Genomic DNA, 25,598 nt, shown 5'->3' with positions numbered 1-25,598 from the left:
TAAACTATGTGGTTTTATTAAAACATATTTTCAACCTCATTTTGCACTACAGCACTCATCGCATTTTCTGCAGGAAATGCATTTTCTAGTTCTTGTCTGATATTGTGATCAATTACTTTGCTTTGCAATCACAACGACGACATTATAAAGTAGTTTTTTATGTGAAATGATGCAATAAACATGTTCACTTTGTTCTACCGCTAGTGCCGCGTTATAAACTCATTCTGTCTGACCTTTGACCTCAACGTGTTTAAGTCAGGCCTTTGTTTCTACCTCTCCCTGGGAGCACGCTCTGTTTATAGGAGCAGTTGAACCGATCTGTCCTATATCCCACCTGCGGTGTTGTGAATGAAGCAACTTGTTCAGCCATCTGATTGGTGGGTTGTGCTCCATGGGGGCGGGGACGTTCCCTCAGTAGGAGGAGGTGCCTGTCAGTCGGACTGAGTTGTATCCGCCCACCTCGCCCAGTTCACGGCTGAGGAGGCTCCGTTGTGTCGGTGGTGGTACTGGTATCTCTGTGTTAAACTGGGAGAAGAGGTTCGATGTCGGCACCACGGTTCGCCTCTATGACTTTAAACAGGATGCAGCGGACAGACACAAGACGGGGATAACGAAACCGAGCGAGGAGACAACGACGGGCGTGAAATGAAGGCGGGAGGTGAAAAGGAAACAGACGAGTTTTATAAGGCGGTGTGTGTCGGCAGGTCTTCATGGCCAGGCTCACGGTCCTCTCTACCCCACAGTGGCGTCTGAGGTGCAGCAGCGGGTCCTCATCATTTGGGCACATTGATATAAATCAGATATAGCTGAAGTTCTCCTCTCCGGCTCCAGGATGGCTCAGAGCGACTGCTCTGTCAAGGTCTCCCTGAGGTAGGTCTCCGCCTCCCTCCTCTCCCACCACGTCTGCCGACCTCTGCAGACCATGAGCTGCTTACAAGACCTGCACGGCCGATTTCACCGGCTGCTTTATTTTTATATTGGGGTGCTTTTGTGTTTTGGCAGCAGCGTGGTTTACCCTTTACAACGTGGTTTACCTCTGCAACGTGGTTGTACAGCAGTGTGTTGTAAGCATCCCTGTTCTGCGATAAGGGTGCTGCTCCGCACACTATTGATAAGGCAGCATGTGCCCAATGGCACAAGCATCTTCAAGAATGCGCGGTTTGTATTGGTTTAGTGCTTATATCTATAACATGGTTATATCTATAGGCTTTAGGTTATATCTATAACCTATAGGGCCAAACCTTGTGAAAAGAGCAATTCTACACCAGGCAGTGAGTTGACAGATAGGCCCACAAGCACAGCTGAGAAACGGATCAAAGCCTTCATTTCTAATTTGGCCAAGCCTCTTATTTGCATTCCGCAAAATCAACATGCATCATAAATGTAGGATATTCTATAGTATCGTATAGTATAAAAGACTGGAAAATATTGTTTCCCAAGGACTACAAGTATCCAACATTTGTAGGCTACTTGTAATATTCTGCTTTGTCTGCCCTTCTGCAAATGATTCGATCACAAATACATGTCCTCCTTCACACCAATGTCATTCACCACAGAGACATAAGGAGACGTGGTTAGCCCATAGTAGTTCAATCAATACAATGGGGTTAATTTCTATTAAGAATCCCAATGGTTTTGGCGTTCACATGCCATAGTTTGGAAGTTGATACACAAGAGGAACTTACAGTGTTATCAACTAAAGGAATGTCATATACTGGGAATCTTGAGTGATGATTTGAGTCCAAGTCTGTAACTACAGTCTTTGTGGGCGCGAGTCAGATCTGGTCTATTGTCATCTAAATGACCTGAGGGCTTTTACAGCCAACATCGTGGGCTCCGTGGTCAATTAGCCGTTGAGAGAGTTTTCCTTTGTGCGCTCACACTGTCACTAAGAGGAAGTGTTTTACTGTTCTGAAGCCCCCAAAAAGGGGAAGGTAAGGTAGACAGCAGCTGGGGACCGGCAGCTGACTATCACGATGAAATGCTGCGACATGATGTGTTGATTGAAGACGCATCTCGTTTGCATCGTAGTTGCAAAGCAATGTAGCGTGATTATGAGAAGTTGACTGGTAAAAAATATCTAATAACAGATATGACACACAAAGACAGACACACAAAGACAGACAGACAGACACACACACACACACACACACACACACACACACACACACACACACACACACACACACACACACACACACACACACACACACACACACACACGCACACACACACACACACAAACACACTTTTCCCTTATACAATAACACAATCTAGCAAATGGACAAATAAAGCCACCACCCAATAGGAGTAATACAGTAACACAAAGTCATTTTTAGCCCCTGCGACTTAGCCATTAAATCAGTGGCTTGCATATAATGGTGTAATGCATGTTTGAGATAGACCAGCTCTCGTGTTAATTACACGGCTGCAGATGTGGAGCGATCCCATTCCGAGCTCTCTCCCATCGTGTGTGTCCCCTTTCTGTGCGCTTTTAGCCATGCTGCGTAAATGGCATTAAACACGCCTCTATTTGTGCGTGTGTGTGTATGTTTCTGAATGTCAGGAAATGGGAAGCCCACAAATAAACAGGGCGAGCGAGATGACTTCCTGTGGAACGAGTGGCTTTTCTCGATGACCTACACAGTCTTCCCTGAGAAGTTGTCCCTGGTGTGGAGGGGGGCTGGAGGGGTTGTTGGGGGGGAGATGATAAGAGGGAGGGATGGTGTGTAATTGCTCCCACGTTGCCACTGCCTCGGGGCTGGTTCCTTGTGGCTCAGCCTCTTCAGCTTCACTTCCAGAATGCCTGCCTTGCCTTTAACCTCCACAATGCCGTTGCAACCAATGACATGACCTGGATTCTGGTTGCTGGTGGCTGGAGAATTGGATGGGAAAGGACATAGGCCTACACATACATCCACCGCTTATACACCACACAAACACACACAAACAGAACCACACCACACACACCAAATACACACAGAAAGAGCGAGAGAGAGAATGGGTCAACCTATATCCTGCTGACCCACACACTTAATTCGCTGGTTGTGTGCACTGCGGCTCAGCCAAACAAAATGGCACATCTCCTCTAAGTGGCTGTCATTAAATTGCTTATCGCTAGCTGGTGCATCAATAAAGAACGGACTGAAGCGGAGCTTTCACTTAGGTTATAGCCTCGAGTGACAATCACACAGGAATGTAAAGACTCTCTCATTCACTCTCAAATTTGACATGTGACCACCTCTGGCCTTCCACAAGATCTCTCTCTCGCTCCCTCGCTCTCGCTCCCTTGCTCCTTTCTTTGCGTCTCATAATGACCTTGCACTTTTCCCTCGATCTCTGCGTAGTTCCTAAGCCTCAAGCACCAAATTGGGAGCGTGACAGAGACCACATTCTGCACAGAGGTGTAGAAGACCCCACAGGGGAACGGATGAGACACAAAGACCTGATCTGTTGAGGACCAATGTGCTACTCAGGTGTCGGGAACTGGGTGGTGGGCAGCCATACAAAACGCTATCCGACCATCTCTTTGGTCTTGTGCTTAGGATCTGGATCAAATGCAGCCAAAGGGTGCTGCCGATGAAATGCAGCTAGGTGGGGGGAGGGTGGATTCAGTGGTTCTCCCGCCAACAGTTCCTGATGTATTCCTGACCAAACAAGCCTGCGTACGACACCTGTATGAACCAGACATGTGGCAGGTCAAAACACACTGGCCCTTCAAAACAAACAGGAGCAGGGAGAGACCAAGGGCCAGAGAGACTCAGAGGGCCCCTAACTGCTGATTTACAAAGGCATCAGATGCCTGTAAGAGAAAGAAATAAAAAGCAGTTTCTTTTGCCAGTGGCCCCATGTCCTGTTTGGGCTACCAGTCTCGCCTGCTTCCTGTGGGGGTCAATACCGACCCCATACTGCCCCCCAGGGGGGCACTTTTTGTTGTGGTCTGGTGTGTGTGTGTGTGTGTGTGTGTGTGTGTGTGTGTGTGTGTGTGTGTGTACATCTTTGTATGGATGTGTTTGTATGTACATAAGTGTATGTATAAGAGTCTAAGTGGGTATGTTTGTGTTTTTTGTGTAACTTCTGATCCCACTTCTTTGTGCGCACTGACAATTGCAGGTCAGTGAAAGTGAGGGCATTTTTGCTTTTGGAGCTAAAAGATAGTTCATTCTAATCGGTGAATCCGACCAGAGTGAGGAAACTGAGCAGGAAATGACACATTGAGCACACCCATGCTAGCTACCCACCGCTAACATCATCACTTCCTGTCACTGAAGCTGAGCGACGTGTGGGGCTGAAAATGCGTTTCAAATACGTTTTCGAGGTGAAACGCTGGTCGTCAGTATTTGTTGATGTGTGGTATATTAGATGTCTCATGCACTCACAATGGCAGCAGTATTGGCTCCCGATGTTAGATTAAGGGAGGCTTGCTAGACAAGATTTAGCTGGTGTCAAATAAAATAAATACACCCATAGGAAAATGTAGGCCACTGAACGGTAACATTTCAAAATGCCACTTCGACCGATCAGCTTGATGTGTTTGGTTCTTGCAGCAAAATATTAATGATGTAATAAAATCGACTACTTCATCCAGGGAGTTTGACCTCATTGGATACAGAAACAGCATTACTGTGGTAAATCACTAGAATTTTGAAAGAACACAGTTCTTCTAATCCAGCCACCCCTTTAGTTAAGCAGCATGACTACTGTGAAACACCAACCAACAGTGGTAGTTGAGGGCGTACCCTCCGGTTTGACACATTGGTTAATCGACACCAGGTCTGTTTTACCTCGTAAACTACTTCTGGCTGTCTTTTTCTCTGCGAAATGTCTGCTGTTTCGCTTTAACTATAACTAACGGAAACGTGAAGGAAAGCAGACACAGAATTACTTAAGCTGAGAAGAAGGTAATCAAGACGCATCTGTGGCAAAGTATAAACTAAGACATTTCTGTGGCACTGTTTCATAAGCAAATCATGTGGCTGTTTCTTTGTCACTGATCATAAAATGGCAATCCTCTCCCAGCAGCTGCCAGGTCATGTGTTGGCACTCTCAGAATAGGGGTATTAATCAAGGGTAGAAGTGCTGTGGTCTTTGGTTGGAGGTGTGGGAAGTGCTTGGAGTGGATAAGACTACTGAAGCCATAGAGCAGTGAGACAGCTCCTATTGATAAACTGCTACTTCTAAGTGTATTAGTCGTCACAGAAAGGAGGCTGCTGTTGCGATATGACTTCCTTAACGGCTGCCATGGGGCTATCCCCATATCCTGTTCACTTCCTGTTTTCATTAGAGCTGCTGACAAGCCAGAAGAAATAACCAAACGATTGTGTCTGTATGTCTGTATGTATGTGTATGTGTGTGTGTGTGTGTGTGTGTGTGTGTGTGTGTGTGTGTATATATATATATATGTGTGTGTGTATATATATATATATATATATATATATATAAATAAATAAACACAACCCATTGTTCGAGCTTAAGATAACCAAATGTTGAGAGCTGCATACGACTGCATATTTAACACAATAACAATAACAAGAACAGTAAAAGCAATGCTTCTTACTGTTTGTACTACTGTATGTGCATTTCAAAAGAGTTGAACATGCTAGCTCATATTTGAATTTTCGCTTGTATTTGAATCGTAACAGGTTTCACGGGCAGTAGAATTTGCATCGGCCTGTTATAAGGTCAAAACCCATGTGAGTCTAGCAGAGGTCCTCTAAGCAATCCAATGTTGGCTGACACGGTCATTTATCAGCATTGAATTGCCCCTATATTGTTTGGTGGTCAGCAATTAAATTGCTTCATCCCATTGCACCAGAACTTTGGCCAATTTTGGTCTGCAAATATGAACTGCAGACTGGTTAATGAACTACTCGATTTAGTGTCAATTAGCAAAGAGTTGAATGAAGGATAGGATGCTTTGTGTGTGTGCCTGTGTGTCTGCGATATGTGTGTTTGAGTGTTTGTGAGAGAGAGAGAGAGAGAGAGAGAGAGGAAGAGGAGACATTGAATAGGTCTGATGTCACTGCAGGTCTTTGTGCTTTATGCTGAGCTGGTGCGTGCACAACAAACACACCAACACCCACACACACATACACATGCACATACACATGCACACACATACGAGAGAGAGGGGGACCAAGAGAAAACGAGGGAAAGAGAAAGAGAGAGCGAGGGAGGGGGGAGAATGAAGGGGATATAGAGTGAAGGAGAAAGAGGGGGAGAAAGGGCGAGAGAGAGGTAGGAAGGACAGGTAGAGGATCCATGGTGGTGGAGAGTTTATTTAAATGTGATAAAGGACAGGACGGGAGGTGGTAGAGAACCGGGGGCAGTCCAGACACCAGGGGAACCAGACCAGACCTGGCCTCCTATCTCTTCTATAGAAGACCCTCTGGTTGGGCACTGTGATCCCCTCGTCATGAAAAGAGAAGTTTTATGCCCTCATTCAAAAGGATGGACCGAAAAGAGGGCAAAAGATGCAGAGGACTGTCATAACCGAGAGAGAAAAAGAGCGGGTTTCTCTCTTCCGGTGTCAAAAGGCCTACTGTAGCATCTGAGTAACTCCCAACAAGCTATATGAAGAGTGGGTGCCTTTTTGGGTGTGTGGCACGCGTACGTGTGTGTTTGAGCATCTGTACCATCTTTCTGTGCATAATTTGGGCACAGCTGCGTCCATTTCCCATATTCTCACAGAGGGAGGAAGACACACAGAGAATGACCCTATTGTTCCTCTCTTTAGTGGTGTATAGTGTCATATATATAACACTATATAAAAGAGCTCTACTAAAAGACTAAATGTTGGGTGACAATAAAGTAGGCCTATTCAATTTTGTAATAGGGTTGAGTGTGTTGTTTGTGTTTGGATATAAGGTTGAAGATTTGACCCATGGTTGTTATTCACCTCCTACTCTAAGTAGCTTAATTCTGCTGCTGATGTTTGTGTCTGTGGGTTGGCTCTGTGTAAGTGCACGTGATTGTTGTAATTGCCAGTGCCCGTGAGTGTTAGTGCATGTGAAGGTGCATGTGTGAGACAGCCAGCAGGCAAAGGCTTAGCAGGGATGTCAGCGCTACTAATTAAATGTGTGCACAGACTTAGAACTGTCAAAGCAGAATAAGGCTTTCTCTGATGACACGGCTCATTTTACTATTTTAAGATATGTCTTTTGTAGGACAAGTACTGTCTATAATAATAATAAACATATTCATACTTAATTATAAAACTTAGTCGCCAATTCATGTGATCATACATTTTTTGTGATTGTATTATAGTATTATTAGAATGTCTTATAGCTGCCTGTTCTTTTGGATTGTATTTAATTGCACTAGATACAATTCTGCTATTGACTGATTTATTAAAAATAACCCTGGGCTAAAGTGGAGGGGAAAAGTAGTAGTACTCCTCCCAAACACTTGTCTTCAGACTAGCAAGGTGGCTCACTAGATAACCCAGCCGCTACGTAGCATCAATCCAGAGAGAGGCTAATCAGGGGCTAAAAAGTCGGGTGAGAACCAATTCGTTTTTACTTCTGGACCAATGGCACGGTTCCAAGATGACCATAAACGCCCCTCAAGCAATGTGTGTTGAAAGAAACATGTGACCATCCTTTGCTTGTATTCTCTACCAAAAACTACACAGCCATTGTGTAGAGTGAATTATTGCCACCATGTTGTAGACTAATATTCAATGACAATATTTAAAAAAACTGAACGCGCACACATCTGAGCCTGTCAAATGGATTTAATGCTAAGCGTTATCCCCAGTGCATGTGGTTGACAGGAGAGATGAGTGGGCTGATTCCCTCAGACAGACAGTCTCAATGGCTGCGGTAGTGCTGAAGCTTTGCGTTGGCAATCAGAATGGGTGGCTCAGGCTTCTAATGCTAATGCTAACCTAGCCTACTGCCCTAGGGTGTCTGTCAGTCCAGCCCAGTCATAGCGTCTATGTAGAAGAAATGTGAAGGCTAAACCTTGATCATGCTATAGCGCAGCAGACCTGCTGTGTGCATTTGAGTGACTGGCTAAGGTAACTGTAGCCGTTCCTTCGTGTTTGATTATAATCTAACCTTTTTTAAGTTCTCGTTGACAACTGTGTTTATCTATTGGTTCACCTGTTACCTATATATTAATATAAAAAGCTGGCACCCAGCTGGACACACGCACACACACACACACACACACACACACACACACACACACACACACACACACACACACACACACACACACACACACACACACACACACACACACACACTGTCATGGTGTGTATGTTTATTAGTCAGGCGTGAAGAGATGAGTGTGGGTGGATGTCTGGTGAGGTCTCATCTGCTACTGATAAATCAATAGATGCCAGCCCCGCAAAGCTGAAGTGTGAAGAATCATGTTTGTCAGCATGTTTGTGTTTAAGAGAGCCAATCATGTGTGGTTTTACTTGTAATACTGTTTGCTTTTGCTCTTCTCCAAATATTGTCTTTTTATGGGGGCGATAGATGCTTAGATACCAGCAAAACCTATTTGAAAAGAGCAGAAACCTTAATAATTCATTGGTTTAGTCAGCAAAAAAGATGAACGCAGATGCAAGGTGGCCCAGTAGCCACCTTGCATCTTTGTAGCCCTGGCCAGTTAAAACGCCTTAAAACTGTATTATACATAAATGTCCATTCATCCATCACTGTCCCTGTGGGACCCCAGACAAAGGAGACAGGGAAAGGCAGAGGGGTTAAAGTAGGGGAACAGAGGGGAGGGGGGGAGGGGGAGGGGTGACCTAGAATCAGCTTCGGTGGTGCGGACTGAGTTGTGTCTCGCCAGCAGTGAGCTCCTTTAGATAACGAGGATGTAATTGGACAGTAATGAGGTTCTTATGACTTCTAGAGTGCCCAGCACACTTCACCAAGGCACCTCCTCGCTGAGCTCTTCACAGATTATGATATGCTCTTATTTTATATTCTTATGTTATATGATATTATGTTTATTTAATGATATTGTATTAGTTAATTGTTATTTGTCTTCTTTATTTATTTTTATTATGATACAGACCCATTTTATATATCGTTAAAAAGCTGTGTGATACGCTGAGCAATAACAAACCCCCAATCGATGATGCGATATTGTTAAAGATTGGGGTTATTGTCATGGTCTCTGAATGCCCCTGTCTCCTCCCCCCGTGGCCCTCTGGGTAATGTATTTCATTATGGTGTGGTGGGCGGGATGCCTAACCCTCTCATCCCTCTGTGCTGCTGACCCAGTCCCATGTCTCGCTGCTTTGTCGACGGAAAGGCTAGAAATGGGAGATCTTTAGTGCCCTTCCCCTCCCAGCCTCATGCCCTCTTTGTTCCCTCTGTGTTATCTGTATTCTTGAAGTACTGTGTGTTTGTCACGGGACATGGATATCCATACACTCCTACTCAAACCAAAGATACTAGGACATGGGACACAAAACACAAGTACAATGGATTACAGATCATAGCCACTGAACCCTGCCCTGAAATGGGTAGTCCTCTAAAACAAACCAAAATTGTAACTACCTTTTCTTGCCTTCTGCGGCTTGGGTGTTAGTTTACATGTTAAGAGATAACTCAAGCAGAACCAGTCACACAGGTCCCCCTTCCTCTGTCGGTTCCTCTCCTCTGTCGGCCGGTGGTCACCACCTCAGGCTGTCGGTCCAGGGCTGGGTCAAGCTATTTAGCGCAGTCTTGTGTAAACTCCATAGCATCTAATAGGCAGTTGACAGTTTTGTGTGTGTGTGTTTGTGTGTGTGTGTGTGTGTGTGTGTGTGTGTGTGTGTGTGTGTGTGTGTGTGTGTGTGTGTGTGTGTGTGTGTGTGTGTGTGTGTGTGTGTGTGTGTGTGTGTGTATTTTATTATGTTCTGCAAAAACAGTGCTCTGAATTAAGAGAACATGTACACAACATAAAACGAATTTCAGACAATGGCAAGGTACATTATTTTTGATATCATTTGAACAGAATCGGAAAATCAATAAGATAAAAAAAATCGATCAAACAACAATTACATTAATTGAATCGCTTATTGTGAACATAATTCCATTGTAATGTGCCCGCGGATTTAACAACCAGCTGGAACACCTTAGCAGGGACTGTCAGGGTGTCATCCCGTCTTGTGTGGTACTCTGGATATGCAAGGAGTTTCCTGATCCGGGGGGACAGTGTGTGGGCTTCCGACTGCCCCCTCGACTGCAGAGGGACTTTTGGGAAAACACCCTCGAAGACTACTTCACTGCAGATACTAATGATAACACATATACAAACACACCAACACAATATTATTGTATTACAAACAGCCCCAGCTGTGAACCTCGGGAACAATTGCATTTTTGGGTGGAAAGAGATTGGCCTCTGCCTAATAGAGCTTACTAAAATGGTCTCATTTGGAAAAACACATGTTTTTTTCGGATTACGTTTCAAGAAGCCAAGCTTCCTGATCATGTGCTATGTGAAGTAAGTGGCTGGCTCTCGATTCCACTCTTGTTTGGAGTCTGACTCTGTTACGGCAGAGCTTCATTGTAAAGCGGGTCACACACGAGACCAGCCACGGAGCTCTTGATCTGTGTTTAAAGTGGTCATATTACGCTTTTCCGATTTTTCCCTTTGCTGTAGTGTATATGTAATGTCTACCGTTTTATCCATGTTTTAGGTGTGCTAAGCTCAAAAAAAAAATCAATGTCCTAGACAGGAGGGGAACTTCCCGCAGCCACCGAAAAACGCCCTCATTCACGGCCTGAAACCAGTCCCTCCAGAAAAACGTGATTATGCGATCGCATACTTCAACGCATAATAAGCCAAAGTCCGCATATTCATGCGGGGGCCGCATTTTTTCAAATATTCCGCACTTTCACCGCATAAATTGCAGATTTCCACGCAAAATATGCGGGGCTTGCATGATTTCATAATCCCCGCATTTTTGTTGCAAAAATGTCACATATACTTTAGCAGAAAATTTAAAAGTTCCCGCATTTTTTCGGCAGTTCCCGCAATTTTTGCAAGTTCCCGCAATTTCATTGCATAAAATTGCATAAATATGCCGCATATTTCAATGATTTTTTTAAGAAAACGTGCCGCATAATCAAGGATTTTTGGCCGCAACAATCACAAAATAACGCCGCATTTTGCATGGACTTCCCAAAGAAGGCGATTATAGACACAATTCATTTTTACCACCATTCCTCGGCAGTACAGCAGAAGTCCGGTTCTCAGTAATATGAAGCAAATACTATGCAAGGCTATATGCAGCTCAGCTCCAACGAACCACTCTGCACTTGAACACAAGGCAGCAGCTAGCCTGTTTGTTTTGAACCGATCAGATCCACAACCAATGAAGTATACTTACAGGCTGTGATAGTGAATGAACCATTGATTCTTCATTCAGTTTTTACAGTGGAAGTCCATACAAAGGAGTACTTCTGCTCTTCCGAGATTTCTTGCCATAACGAAATCAACGAAGTAAATGCTAACTGCAAATAAGCAGTTTTTTGGCGGTTCAGGAGAGGTTGTTTCTGTGGGAGAGTAACTCCACCTTCATGAACGTTGGGCTTTGTATCTTAGCAGATCACATATATGGATGAAAAACAACACTCAAAGATAGGGAAAATACAAAAAGCATTATAACACCTTTGACATGAAACCCATTAGTAAACAGGAACACCGGTCGTAAACATGAACACCATTATTGATTAATTATAAGATCAATAGTTTATTGTAAATCAAGTTTTAGTTAATGCTCATTACTGCGTTAACTTAACTCAATTAATGGTTTATGTGTACTGTGGCAACCCCAGTGGTCGGTGGCTGGGATTCCCAATTAAGGACGCTCAAGCCCGGTGTCGGAACAAGGGTTTTATTTCAGGACCGCTCAGGGGAATAAGGAAAATCATAAATTAACTAAGGCAACTTCCACTATGGGGACAAGGGGAGGGGGATCTCCGGCCAGGCCCGTCTTGGTGTCCGGCGCGAACGTTGCTCCCGGCGTCCTTGAGCTATTCCTAGGGGAAAGTATTCCACACGTTAGGGCGACAGCATGTCGGTCTCACCTCTGCGTCTCTCTCCCTTGACTGCCGTGGGATCGGCCTTTAATACCCCTCTGCCGCCGCCTTCCACCAGGTGATCTCACTCCCCGTGATCGTCTGTGCCTGCTTGATTGGTGGGCGGTTACAGCCGTGTTGGATGCATCTCGCTTGGACTACTTGTCCATGGAGAGGGCGCTGTTCAGAGCGTTGACAAGTTTCCTCCATGGCCGCCGGCGTGGGGTTGCCACAGTATGCTTATTGTAACCGGTTACCCTATATAATATCACATGTATCGATAGCGAATTTATGGATTCTCCTTTCATGAAAGCCGTGGTAGCGCAGTACAATGAAACCTGCTCAGCACACAATTAACCTGCGGTCTACCTCAACAACCAGAGTGTCTGGACTGCAGGCAACGTGTCCATGGGTTGTCCTTTGCCTCCTGCGAGGAATTTTATAGAGCACTGTAGGACTGTCTGTTCTAGAGAGAGAAAGAGAGAGAGAGAGAGAGAGAGAGAGAGAGAGAGAGAGAGAGAGAGAGAGAGAGAGAGAGGGAGAGGGAGAGGGAGAGGGAGACTGAGACTGAGACTAAGACTAAGACTGAGACTGTTTGTGTGAGAGAGAGAGACACTATTTGTTTGTGAGAGAGAGTGTGTGTGTGCTACTTGGCGTGCAGCCTGCTTGCCTGCTGTGATGCCGGGCCAGGGCTGGTAGATTGGGGACAGTGCAGCAGCAGACCAGCTGTAGTTGGTGTGAACGGCCCTGTGGTAAACTGAGCAGGCCCAGGTCTGTGTTTTGCGAGGTTGTGTGGCCGTTATTCAGCCTTCACAACAACACCTTTCTGGTACACAAAGGCCCTGACTGCTCCGTGCAGACAGGGGAAGTTGGATTGCCGACGTGGACAGGATTGAGACGTAGGAGACAGCAGATGGATGGGCCCTGGAGGGATGGTTTTATCCACCAAATCTCTCTCTGCTAGCGGTTGTTGGAGGAAATCAATGGGGATTTAATCACTGATTAAATGGGCAGAATGCTGACTGTGGAGCTTAATAAGCTGCCACGTGTCTTTTTTTTTCTTTCATGAGAAGTCTAGCTCTATAGGCCCATTTTGAAAGTTATTCCTTTTTGCGAAAGAAGGTGATTCATTATTGAAGGAAATTATTCTCTTGAGGGGTAAACATTGCCAATACTCCTGAAATGAGCATTAGACTGTAATGACATCCAAGACATGATACGAATGTCTTGTGTTGTACAAAACTCGTATAACAAATAAATAAAAAGATGCAGGATCTTTTTCTTGTGACCTTCCATACTGTGGTACACCCAGCCCTCCTTCTGAGGCTGACCCTGAATGAACTCTTCTGTATCAGTCAATGGACACAGATATTCCCAGAGCTCCTCTCTAAAACCAGCTTCTGTTGCATTACATACAGTAATCCATTATGAATGAGGACATAATTCCCTCTGCAATGCCTGTGATTCTTGTATTGTTTGGTTCTTTTGTTCCTTCTTTGGTTCTTTCCCTTGCTTGTTTTTTTCATTCTTTATTTATTTTTTCATTCTTACTTTTCTATGCATTTAGGACATAAACCTGTTATATTTCATTATTCTCTCTCTCTCTCTCTCTCTTTCTCTCTCTCTCTCTCTCTCTCTCTCTCTCTCTCTCTCTCTCTCTCTCTCTCTCTCTCTCTCTCTCTCTCTCTCTCTCTCTCTCTCTCTCTCTCATAGGACTGTTTTTACACAAAGTTATCATGTGTCACGTTGTTTTGCCTGTTCAAATGTAAACTCAGCTTGGCAATCTGGTTCTCTTTTGAATTTTTATACAAATGTCAAGGTGTTTCAAATGTGTAGGTCACACATTGTAAATAGAGGCGCACTTCCTTTCAGGGGGTGAGTGTTCTTTTAGCACCCAGCTGAGGTCCTCTAATCTACCACCAAAGAAGATACCACAGTAGACTAGCATTGATCAGTAGGAAAAGCATTTAGATTGTATGTACCTAGAGGCCTGTGCACAAAACAAGTAAGCAGGGAGGTGCTGTTTTTGTGGATAAAAGCAATATAACATTAACATTCTCCACCTATGACAATAACTCATTATTGAATCGATATCGAAGCAATTGGATCAATATCAAATCGAATCTAATTGATATCGAATCAAGACCTAAAGAATCAAATTGAATTGAATTGTGAGGTACCACACAAGCCCAGGGAAAAACACAATGACGAGTGACTTTGTCAAATGTGCCCCGAGAACAGTGGTAGTCAACTTATTTTTTGACAGTCCCATTGACATAAACTCATGTGTATGAGTATGGTGGCCCAATCGGCCGATGTATCGGTCAATCACTAATACACACACACACACACACACACACACACACACACACACTCACACTCACACTCACATGAGGCAGTGTTGGCAGCAGAGCAGGGGGCAGTTGTTGGTAGCGTGAGTTCACTGGTGACTTTCCACAATATCGTGGTCTCTATTCTGGTTTGTCATGTGGTAGCCAGCCGGAAAGTGCCCCAAGTTATTGGGTTGAAATCAAAGATTATTGTACATTTGCATAAATAAGTTGTTATTTTGTTGAAGTTTTGAGCATGCACACATGCACGCACGCACGCACGCAAGCACACACATTTATTCACATTAGTTGGAGACACTGTGTGCAGTGTGTGCAGTTTCCAAGGAAACAGGGCCTTCTGATTCTGAGAGCCGAAGGGAGTCGTGGCTATTACTGGTGAAAAGCGTGTTTATCTCTTGGTTCTTGGAGCCTTGGTTATCTTTAGGGTTGAGGGCTCAAGTGTACGAATGCCAAAATGATACAAGCAGCAAGAGAGTTTAAAGTAATTGTTTTTTATTGCTCTGGTTCATGTGTGGCAATATTTTGTGTTTCTCTTTCATGATATGGTAGTGTGTATGTTTGGGGTTATATTATGTTTGATTAGATTAGTTAGATTAGATCAGTACTTTATTCATACCATAGGGGCACTCATAGCTGTAAGTACGCAGACCGGGTTACGTTATTGATGTGGAATTGAAAGGACAGTGTGCTGTCAAGGATGACACCCAGACCCTTAACCTGGGGGGAGGTTGAGATGGAGGAGTTATCAATAGTGAGGGAAAAGCTTTGGATAAGGTGGATTTGGTACCAATGGGAGAGCCAGAGCCCTGGGTAAGCGCTGAAGGAGGGGGTGGAATAAAGGACTTGAGTTGAATGAACTGAGTGCGGCCAGAGAGGTAAGATGTGAACCAGTCTAAAGAAGTGTGGGTGATCCGTACGGAAGAGAGCCTGTTGAGGAGGATGGTGGGACAGAGGCTGGGACAGAGGCTGTCGAGGAGGATGAGGACGGTGAGGGGTCCAGAACCATTGGGAGGTCGTTGGTAATCTTATGCTGTTTCAGTGCTATGGAGTGGGCGGAAACCGAACCAGAACGGTTCATACAGGTTATTGTGGGATAGGTGAGAATGGAGTTGGGAAACAGTTTTCCTCAAGGATCTTAGAGATGAAGGGTAGATTGGAGATAGGACTGAAGATGGAGGGGTTGGTGCCATTTCTTTTCAAAATTGGGTTAATGGCAGCAGTTTTGAAGGATGTAGGGATAGTTCCAGTGTTGAGAGAGGAGTGATGATGATGATGGCAGAAATGAGGGGGACCAGAGAACGGATGCAGGCTTTCAGAAGTTGTGTGGGAAGGGGGTCCAGTTGACAAGAGGATGGCTTGGATTGGTTTGGACTTCTGTGATTTCTGAGAGAGTGGGGAGCTGGAAGGAGGAGAGTGAGAGAGTGAGATGCTGAGTCAAGGGATTAATCCAAGGTGAGGGTGATGGATGTTCTTGCTTTTTGAAGTGAAAAAGGACATAATGGAGCTGCAGAAGGAGGTTGTGTACAGCTGAGGGGGGAGAGAGTCCTGGGGTTTGGTGGTTTTGTTAAGTAGGGAGAACAGTGACTTGGAGTTTCCTCTTATTGGCAGTGATTATGCTGGAGTCGCAGTGGGTTTTAGTGCTGGCAATGCCTCGTCATCCTCATCCTCATCGTCAATCCGGTTATCCGGGGTCGGGTCGCGGTGGCAGCAGGTCCAGCGGGGGGCCCCAGACTTCTCCTTTCCCGGGCCACAGTGACCAGCTCTGACGGGGGGATCCCGAGGCGTTCCCATGCCGGTGTGGAGATAAAATCTCTCCACCTAGTCGTGGGTCTACCCCGAGGTCCCCTCCCCACTGGTCATGCCTGGAACACCTCCCGAGGGAGGCCTCCAGTGGGCATCCTCACCAGATGAACCCCCTCAACTGACCCCTTTCTAGGCAGAGGAGCAGCAGCTCTAATCCGATGGCTAGGCTTCTCATCCTATCCCCCGTTCCATCGTACCCTCACTCTCGAACAAGACCCCGAGGCACTTGAACTCCTCCACTTGGGCTAAGGATTCATTTCATACCCGGAGTACGCAATCCACCGGTTTCCTGTTGAGAGTCATGGCCTCCCATTTAGCGGTGCTGATCCTCATCCCAGCTGCCTCACACTCGGCTGAGATTCGTTGAATTCTCCCAGCAGAACTATGGAGACCCCTGCTGGAGCCCCATACAGGACTCCATTCAGGGTCTCCAAGAAGGACGGGTACTCTGAACTGCCATTCGGTTCATACACACAAACACCTTTCAGAGTTTTCCCCCCACCACCCTTAAGCGTAGGGAGGCGACCCTCTAGTCCATCGGGGTAAACCCCTACACCACGGCGCTCAGCCAGGGATCATGAGTATCCCCACACACCCCCAGCGCCTCACAGCCTGGGCATCTCTGGAGGAGAATAGAGTCCATCCCCTATCCAGGAGAACGGTACCAGAGCTAAGACTGTGCATAGAGGGTAGCCCCACCAGATCTAATTGGTAGTGCTCCACCTCCCTCACTGCTGGCAATGAAGTCCTTATAATGTAAGATATGGTTATTGTTCGTTTCTTTGTAAATAGTGAGATCAGTTTTTTTATGAAGTCATTGAATTTGCCGACCTTTGGCTTTTATGAGACAAAGGTCGGGGGTGAACCAATTGGTGGAGACGGAGAAAGAAACCGATCTGTTTTTTAACAGATTAAGAGAACTAAGAATATTATGGAGTCCAGTGTTTTAATGAGAAACCGATCATCAGGGATGGATAGATTGTGGATGTCAGGGAGGTGGAAGGAGTAGATACTTGAAGTGAGAGTGGCGGGGTTAATGTTCTTTATAAGCCGCGACCGTACTGGCTTGGCAGTGTAAAAATGCCTACAGTAAGGCCCTTAGGATTAAGTGCCTCTGCTAGATGGCTCAATAGATAATAGTTGTCTAGAGAAAGTAGGCCAAGAATGACAAAAGCCATTCAAAAAAATAAGTGGGTTATCTAGCTGGTGGTTGTGTTTTTAGCAGTCATGACTCATGAATGTTCGATATCAGCAAACACATGTCTCGTTTAAGATCAAAGGTTGTCTTTGATGATGTCTGCTGATGCCAACTGCTCTGATTTGTTGGTTGAATCTTTGCAGCTTGCCGTTAGCTTCATTTTTGTTGTTGTTGTTGTTGTTGTTGTTGTTGTTGTTGTTGTTGTTGTTGTTGTTGTTGTTACGAAACCTTGTAGGAGGGAAGGTAGGTCAAATGTACCAAAAAAGTTACCAGTTACAATTCACAATTTTCACCCTTTTGAGTATAGGCTTGTGTGTGTGTGTGTGTGTGTGTGTGTGTGTGTGTGTGTGTATGTGTGTGTGTGTGTGTGTGTGTGTGTGTGTGTGTGTGTGTGTGTGTGTGTGTGTGTGTGTGTGTGTGTGTGTGTGAGAGAGGAAGCTTCTCCTAATGAGCACTATTTGGTTTGATAATCCTCCTAATAAGCCAAGCCCTCAGAGCTGACTTTTAATGATTTTCAGAATTGTACTGCTTGTATGTTTGGCAGGATAGGGGTAGCCTAATGAACAGTTCCAACTGTTTCTGTGTGTGTGGAGGTGTTGTTGGCCTGAATGCAGCAGTACATGTTATGTTTAAAAGCGGAATGAGACCGGTATATTGTGTGTGTGCGCGTGCGTGTGAGGCGGGTGGGTTGAGATTGGACTCCAGGGTACTTTAGTACATTTTCCTATTAGTGTGCATAGATGAAAATGAGATAAAGGAATCCTTTCTCAGTCTCTCTGCGCTTCTCTCTTTCTCTTTCTCTGTTTCTTTTCTGTCTCGCTCTATGTTCCTTTCCTCTGTTTGTCTTTCTCTGTATCTCTTTCTTGATCTTGTGCTCTAGGTTTTCGTCTGTTGTGTCACCCTTATATATTTTATTTTATTTCAGTGTAATCGGATAGTTTTAGCGGCAATATGTTCTGTGTTTAATTAGTGCATGTGATACATTCTATGGTGCCTCTTTTGTTGGTGCAGCTACTATAAAGGCAACGATTATCAGAAGAATTGTCCATTGATTATATGCAGTTCAGTTAATTGTTCTCACTCTCTGGTGACCTGTGTGTGTGTGTGTGTGTGTGTGTGTGTGAGTGTGTGTTTGTGTCACAGAAATATAAATTGTCTTTCATCCAGTATTATGCAGACATAATGTCTCTGTTCTATTGCTCAGTTTTTTCTCTACTTCTCATCGTAAGTCTTCTCCTTTAAATCTTTCTTTTTTGCCTTTGTTCATATCAAACGTTTGTATGTAATATTGCACCATTAATTGCATATTAAGTGCAATAAATTAACTTCATGTGAAAGGTTGCATTTAATTGCATACTTTATTTTATGATAAAAACATAAACAAATTGGACTTTGTACGAGCAATTAAATTACAACTGTTTAAACTCAAATTGAACCAATAATTTGTTAATTGCAATGAATAATCCCAATCCCATTAACGGGCAAATTATCATTTTTGTCATATTAGATATTCTATTAGTGTATTCTAGGAAAGGCCAGTCTTAGCCATTCATATTAGCATCATCATATTTTATCTGCATCTGCATCAACACAACAAAACATATACACCACCACCACCTCACAGGGTATTGAGTATTCCCAAACTGTATTGAGTATTCCCATTCTATTGAGTGTTATTACTAAGAGAGTTTCCAACGTTCGTCCCGGTGAAGGCTGCCGAGGGTCACAACACAACTATGTCAGCAGGATTTTATCATGAGCGTAAAAACTATTACTGACAGGCGCTGTGTGTGTGTGTGTGTGTGTGTGTGTCTGTGTGTGTGTGTGTGTGTGTGTGTGTGTGTGTGTGTGTGTGTGTGTGTGTGTGTGTGTGTAAGAGTTAAAAAGAGAATGAGCGAGAGGGACAGTGATAAATGGAGAGGGGGAGAGAGGGAGGGGGAGGTCAAGATAAAGAGAGGGACTCAGATAGGCAGAGATGGTGGGCGTGGTTGTAAATGTATGCATGAAGGAACCTTATGGAATGAAGGTAGGAGGCTCTGAGTAGTACAGTATGTGTACAGTTTGTGTTTTACACAGAAGTTACTTTATATGTGTGGTGGGAGTGTCTGTGTGTGTGTGTGCCCATTGCATCACCATCAACCACAAAACAGTTCATTACATTTTTTGTGTGTGTGTGTGTGTGTGTGTGTTCCTTTGTTGCAGTCTCCCACTGGTGTGGTCTTGCTGTGTGGGAGAGTACCCAGGCCCCCTTGGGTTTAGGCTTCAGGGCTCTGTTTGTTTATGTGCGAGCGTGAGCCTCTGCGTGCGTGTGTGTGTGGCGTTTAGGTCTTAACACACAGCCTAAAGTAATTATCTTCCAACTGCGCACACATTTATACATTGTTGGTCTTGTCTCAGAACCAAGTTGGGGCACAACAGAACATATTCATTTCTTTTCTCACTTTCACACTTACTTCAGTCAAAAAGTTCCCTCATATTTAGATTAATTGAACGATCATATAAGAAACATATTCTGGGAATCGTATTGCGTCAATCATGTGAAATAGTGTCTCCTCTGCGGCTGACAGACTTGTTTCATTCAATTATTAAACAGAGGATTATTATTAATCTCGGCCCCATTCTGTCAGTTCAAAGACGCATCAGAAACAGTGCCTCTTTAGGGCACCTGGTTAGACAGGGCTAATTTAAGATTTGATAAAGACACATCTTTATTCATCCAAAAGGAACTTGCAATGCCAACAGCGTTTATTTGTAATCATTCTTCTCTATACACCATATACAATATATACATTGATTCCTTAACAATCCTTTCGACTATCCTGTCAGTGTAAGATTAGTATCACGTGTGGCTCGACCCTCCTGACGTTTATGTTGGTGTCAGAGGGTAGTCTTCCATCCTCCCATCATGACGTCTACTCTGTGCCAATTTGACCTTTTGAGCAGGTTTGTCTGGCCGAGCAGCCGTCTGCATACCATTGTCCGACACCCAAAACTTGTTAGGGAGCATTTGTGTGTTATTCTGGTTCTAAGAATCCCGTTTCTGACTTCAATAACTACTCGTCATGCACTTATAGCACTTAAAAAAATCACCTTGATTGTTCTCTTCCTCAACTGTTAATGTTGCTTTGAATATAAGCGGCCGCTAAATACACTAAATGTAAAATAATGTCATGTTAATGGGACATTTTCAGGGGGAGATAAAAGGGGGAGAAAAGCAACGTTATCAGTAGTGGTTTCAATATGTGTATATGTAGGGAGACGAACCAAGAATTGTTAGAAAATTAGGAAATAAGGAAAGACATTGGTAAAACCGCTGTGGAGGTGAGACACAATACATACACAAGTAAGGAAATAAAGGAACTAAAATACCTCATAGTAGGCTAGGCTACAAACAACAAAACGATCCATAATCACGTTCCCCTCCATCCTCCCTCCACTCTGCCCAGGATCCGCCCCCAGATGGCCAAGGAGAAGATCGAGGGCTGCCACGTGTGCACGCTGGTCACGCCCGGGGAGCCCCAGGTGCTGCTAGGGAAGGACAAGGCCTTCACCTACGACTACGTGTTCGACATCGACTCCCAGCAGGAGCAGCTCTACCACGCCTGCGTGCACAAGCTGATCGAGGGCTGCTTCGACGGCTACCACGCCACAGTCTTCGCCTACGGACAGGTAAGCTCCTCTGGGATGGCACGGGATAAGTTGTGCATTGATGATGAGTAAATATCCACTGACCCCCCCCACCAAAGTCCCTTTTGGGGATGTAAAATATCTCATGGTCGTGGATAAATATAGACACTGTATAAATGCATGTGTGATACACTAAGTGGAAAATGTTGCAAATGTCTTTGCAGCAATTGGACGTTTGCCTTTTGATTTGCATTAGAAGCGCATCTTTTCACTTAAAACACAGGTTTCCCTCAGATGCCTCAGCTGGACACTGTCTTTGTGTGTGTGTGTGTGTGTGTGTGTGTGTGTGTGTGTGTGTGTGTGTGTGTGTGTGTGTGTGCTCTCGTCTCTGCGTTAACCTGTGTCTATGTATCCATGGCGTGCTAGACGGGCTCGGGCAAGACGTACAGCATGGGCACGGGCTTCGACCTGAGCGTGAGCGAGGAGGAGCAGGGCATCATCCCCCGCGCGGTGCACCATCTGTTTGAGGGGATCCAAAGCCGGCGCGCCGAGGCACAGCAGGCCGGCGTCCAGCCGCCAGACTTTAAAGTCAGCGCCCAGTTCCTGGAGGTAATGGTGCTCACACATGTTGAGAGCGAGAGACTGACACACACACACACACACACACACACACACACACACACTATCTAGACCTGGACGGCACATGTGACGGGTTGTGTTTTCTATTATGATTTGCGCTTACTTGCACTCACAAGGGCTAGGGCATCAACACACACACGTACACACACATGCATCAACTTTGAGCTGAAAGGTTATGGGCTTGAACCTTAATCTCCACAGTCGTCCTTGATCAAGATTTCCAAGCTCTACGTAAACTCCCCTTGTTAGAAAGGTAGGGTACTTGTGTCCAAGCCGTAACTACCCATACGGGTAGTTACGTAGGGAACGACCCTACAGTGCAGCCATTTCAATGATAACCAGATGCTACATGAAACATGGCAGCCAAGGACCCACCCCCCCCCCCCCCCCCCCCCTCTCCCCTACATCTCCAAACAGGAAATGACAGAGTGATGACAAGCGCTCCGGTTCTTTGTGGCTCTTGATTCATGCCGGCCATTAAGTCTGACATTATTACCATCAGCTAATGGGCTGATGAGATGGATTGGCCATGAAGATGGAGACATCAGGATATTAAAAACACTGAAGCAGGGGTCGTTGGGTAATAGTAGCCACTGGCCAGGGTAGCTAATATATGTTTCTAATTTGTGTTAATGTTTGTGTTTGTGTTTGCTAAACTCCCAGACGACCTCGACTTTCCAGTGTTTAAAGTCATTATGCACCTTCTCTCCGCTCCCTGGATGTTGAGTCTGATGGCTTATCTGTTGTCATTTGTGAGCCTGCTATCAGGTCATGGGTCAGGTCATCTGTGTTGATGGAGAACAGAGGTGTGTGTGTGTGTGTGTGTTTGTGTATATGTGTCTGTGTATATCTGTCTTTGTGTACATCTACATTAGTGTGGCTTATTTATCTACTTATGTCTATATTGTACAGCAAGATTCAACTCAAACATAACTGCATAAATCAATAACGATGCTAGATAGATGATTATGTGAAAATGTGTGTGTGTATGTTTGTGTGTGTGCATGCACATTTGCCCGTCAGTGCGTGCGTTTGTGTTTGTTGTGGGGTAGCTGTCAGCTGACCTCTGACCTCTGAGCTTTACCTCCAGCATTGTGGCGCTGACGGTTAAGGTGTTTTGTGTACAAGTATAAAGATACTCCTCTTGTCACAGGCGGGCTATAGTATGCAGTCAGAAAAAAACCTCTTTCATGAAACAGATGTGTCATTGTGTATATAAATATAACTATATAGAGTTAACCTTGGCCACCCCTTGGTTGACTTTTGATATTTGTGTAATTTGTTGTTTATTTGTATCTCTAGATATTTTTATAGAATCCCAGTATCTATTCAACATACACTCTCTAGTTAATTACCCAGCTTGTATTGAGATATTGTATGTATTATCTATTTCAAAGAATCAAGTTCATATGCACTCCCTGGTTACCCAGCCTTCGATGCTTTGCCCCTGCAGTTGTACAACGAGGACATCCTGGACCTGTTTGACAGCTCCAAGGACCTGGACAGCCGCTGCAGGAAGTCCAACATCAAGATCCACGAGGACGCCAGCGGCAGCATCTACACCACCGGAGTCACCTCCCGGTTGGTCCATTCAGAGCAGGAGGTGTGTGCGTGTGTCCGTGTGTCTGTGTTGTACCCAGGTCATTCTGTATCCCACCTACAACCTCTGAAATTTGAGCATATAACGTTTTACGATTTAAGAATCTTTTTATTGCATTGTCTTGTACATTGTTGAAAGCATTTAGATTTTGTTCATATTTATACTGTGTGCCACACCTATACTATTGTCATATGGACGTTGCCAGGATTACTGAGAACTTGTTATTGCCTTTGTTCTTCATTTCCTTTGTATGCTGTGTAGTCTAATATGAGTCACTTAACATTTTTATTGAGACAAAGGGTTTCCCATGTATCATATATAAATACGTTGTATCACATATATAATATATTCATATGTTGTCTTCCATGTATCATAAATACATAAATTGTGTCCTATATATATATAGATAATGAATATTGAAATATGTAAGGGATATTGTATAGAACGCCGGTCATTATAGGGAAAATAAGCCCAGACAAGGCGAACAAGACACCAACGTGCAGAGGAGGTGTCTTGCTTCGCCCTGAAGGGTCTTATTTTCGATAATGACCGGCGATATATTCTATACATTATCCCGCTTATCACACGGCTACTTGCCAAAACGAAAAAAATATCTTCACATGGTGTGTCTTTTTACAATGTATTTGTAACCAGCATTCGTAGCGTTGATCAGCAGAGAAATAGTCCGCCAAAGACGTTGACGTTGCTTAGCAAACCAAAGACGCTGGGGTTGAAAAGTTACCGGACTACTTGCGGAGTGATACCAAAGACGTCATTAGAGGCAAAAAAATCCTTTGTTTTCCTTGACAGCGGTCAATTATACTTAGTTGTGAAGGGCCCATGCAAGTGAACGGAGCGTTCCACGGCATTGAGAAGACCCGTGTAATGAATGAATATATCTTCGCCCATACGTCATGTGTCCATATGTTATGAGGCGGGCCTCATGTGTGAAGTGTTGTGTGCTGCAGATGCTGCAATGCCTGAAGCTGGGGGCTCTCTCACGCACCACGGCCAGCACGCAGATGAACGCCCAGAGCTCCCGCTCACACGCCATCTTCACCATCCACCTCTGCCAGATGAGGGTCTGCCAGCCGGCCCACCTGGTGAGGTTCCGGGGGGGAGAGGGCGTGGGGGAAGTAGTGTGGGAGACGAGGGTGGAGGAGAATGACCTACAGGTGTTGTGATTGAGAAATGTTGTGGGATAGAAAGTCCGATTTTGTATTGTTACGCACAAGCCATTCTCATACCATCAGATTCCTGAAAAACAAGAAGACGTATTTCTAGTGTTTTCCTAGTCTTTGTTCAATGTACAATAATGTGATGTCATGTATTTTCCTCTGCTCTTTCCTCCTCTAGCTTTTTGATTGTGATTGAAGATAATATAATGATATTACGATATTAATAGCTAATTACTTTCATCAAGATTCATCAACCTCAAACTCAATGGTTCTGAATACTAATGGCCTCTTCCTTCCCTCTTTGTCGTCCAGGAGAACGGGGGGGAGCTGAGCGGGGAGCTGAATGGCCTGGGCTCCGGGGGGACCATGAGCCAGCCAGAGTACGAGACCCTCATGGCCAAGTTCCACTTTGTGGACCTGGCCGGTTCTGAGAGGCTGAAGCGCACCGGGGCCACCGGGGAGAGGGCCCGGGAGGGGATCTCTATCAACTGTGGACTGGTGAGGCACGCAGGGACGAGTGTGTGTGTGTGTCTGTGTGGCTTCATCTGCATTCAGCCTCATGTTCACGCTTCAGCGCTAGCTTCCAGCTCTGTCCAGGAGTTGGCCTCAGCCCCAGCGCAGTTAGAGCCATCAAGACGTAAAGTGTCGCAGTCAACATGTCGACTACGTCATGATCCATCACTCATCCGTTAGGGAATGATCTTGATGAACCTATCATGGACCTGGGGGGTTTTAAGTGTGGATTTTTCATCAATATGTATAAATTGTAGAGAAAGACCAAGCTAAAAAATAACTACATCAATTAATAAAGAGGTTATACTGATGTTTGAAATGTGTGTGTGTGTGTGTGTGTGTGTGTGTGTGTGTGTGTGTGTGTGTGTGTGTGTGTGTGTGTGTGTGTGTAGCTGGCTCTCGGGAATGTGATCAGTGCTCTAGGAGACCAGACTAAGAAAGGAGGTCATGTCCCGTACCGAGACTCCAAGCTCACCCGCCTGCTGCAGGACTCACTGGGAGGGAACAGGTTCACTCACTCTCTCACTCTCTCACTCACTCACTCACTCACTCACTCACTCACTCACTCACTCACTCACTCACTCACTCACTCACTCACTCACTCACTCACACTTTAAACCGGTTGCTAAAAAATTGAGTAATTACGTTTTTTTATTT

General features: G+C 44.8%; 1 protein-coding gene across 4 annotated transcripts in view; it reads left to right on the top strand.

The window, feature by feature from the left end:
* Positions 1–458: 458 nt before the first annotated feature.
* Positions 459–25,598, top strand: part of kif21b (kinesin family member 21B) — a 64,175-nt gene continuing 39,035 nt past the window's right edge. For 3 of the 4 annotated variants that reach the window (XM_030373076.1, XM_030373155.1, XM_030372937.1), the window contains exons 1-7: positions 459–870; positions 20,831–21,053; positions 21,438–21,620; positions 23,104–23,253; positions 24,219–24,353; positions 24,741–24,926; positions 25,334–25,449. In XM_030373076.1, the coding sequence (XP_030228936.1) occupies positions 833–870; positions 20,831–21,053; positions 21,438–21,620; positions 23,104–23,253; positions 24,219–24,353; positions 24,741–24,926; positions 25,334–25,449 (1,031 nt within the window). In that variant the 5' untranslated portion in view covers positions 459–832. The remainder of the gene's footprint in view (positions 871–20,830; positions 21,054–21,437; positions 21,621–23,103; positions 23,254–24,218; positions 24,354–24,740; positions 24,927–25,333; positions 25,450–25,598) is intronic. The other variant, XM_030372998.1, reaches the window with a different exon arrangement.

Source organism: Gadus morhua, chromosome 1, assembly GCF_902167405.1.
Source record: "Gadus morhua chromosome 1, gadMor3.0, whole genome shotgun sequence".
NCBI lineage: Eukaryota > Metazoa > Chordata > Actinopteri > Gadiformes > Gadidae > Gadus > Gadus morhua.
This window is presented reverse-complemented; position numbering and strand designations above follow the sequence as displayed.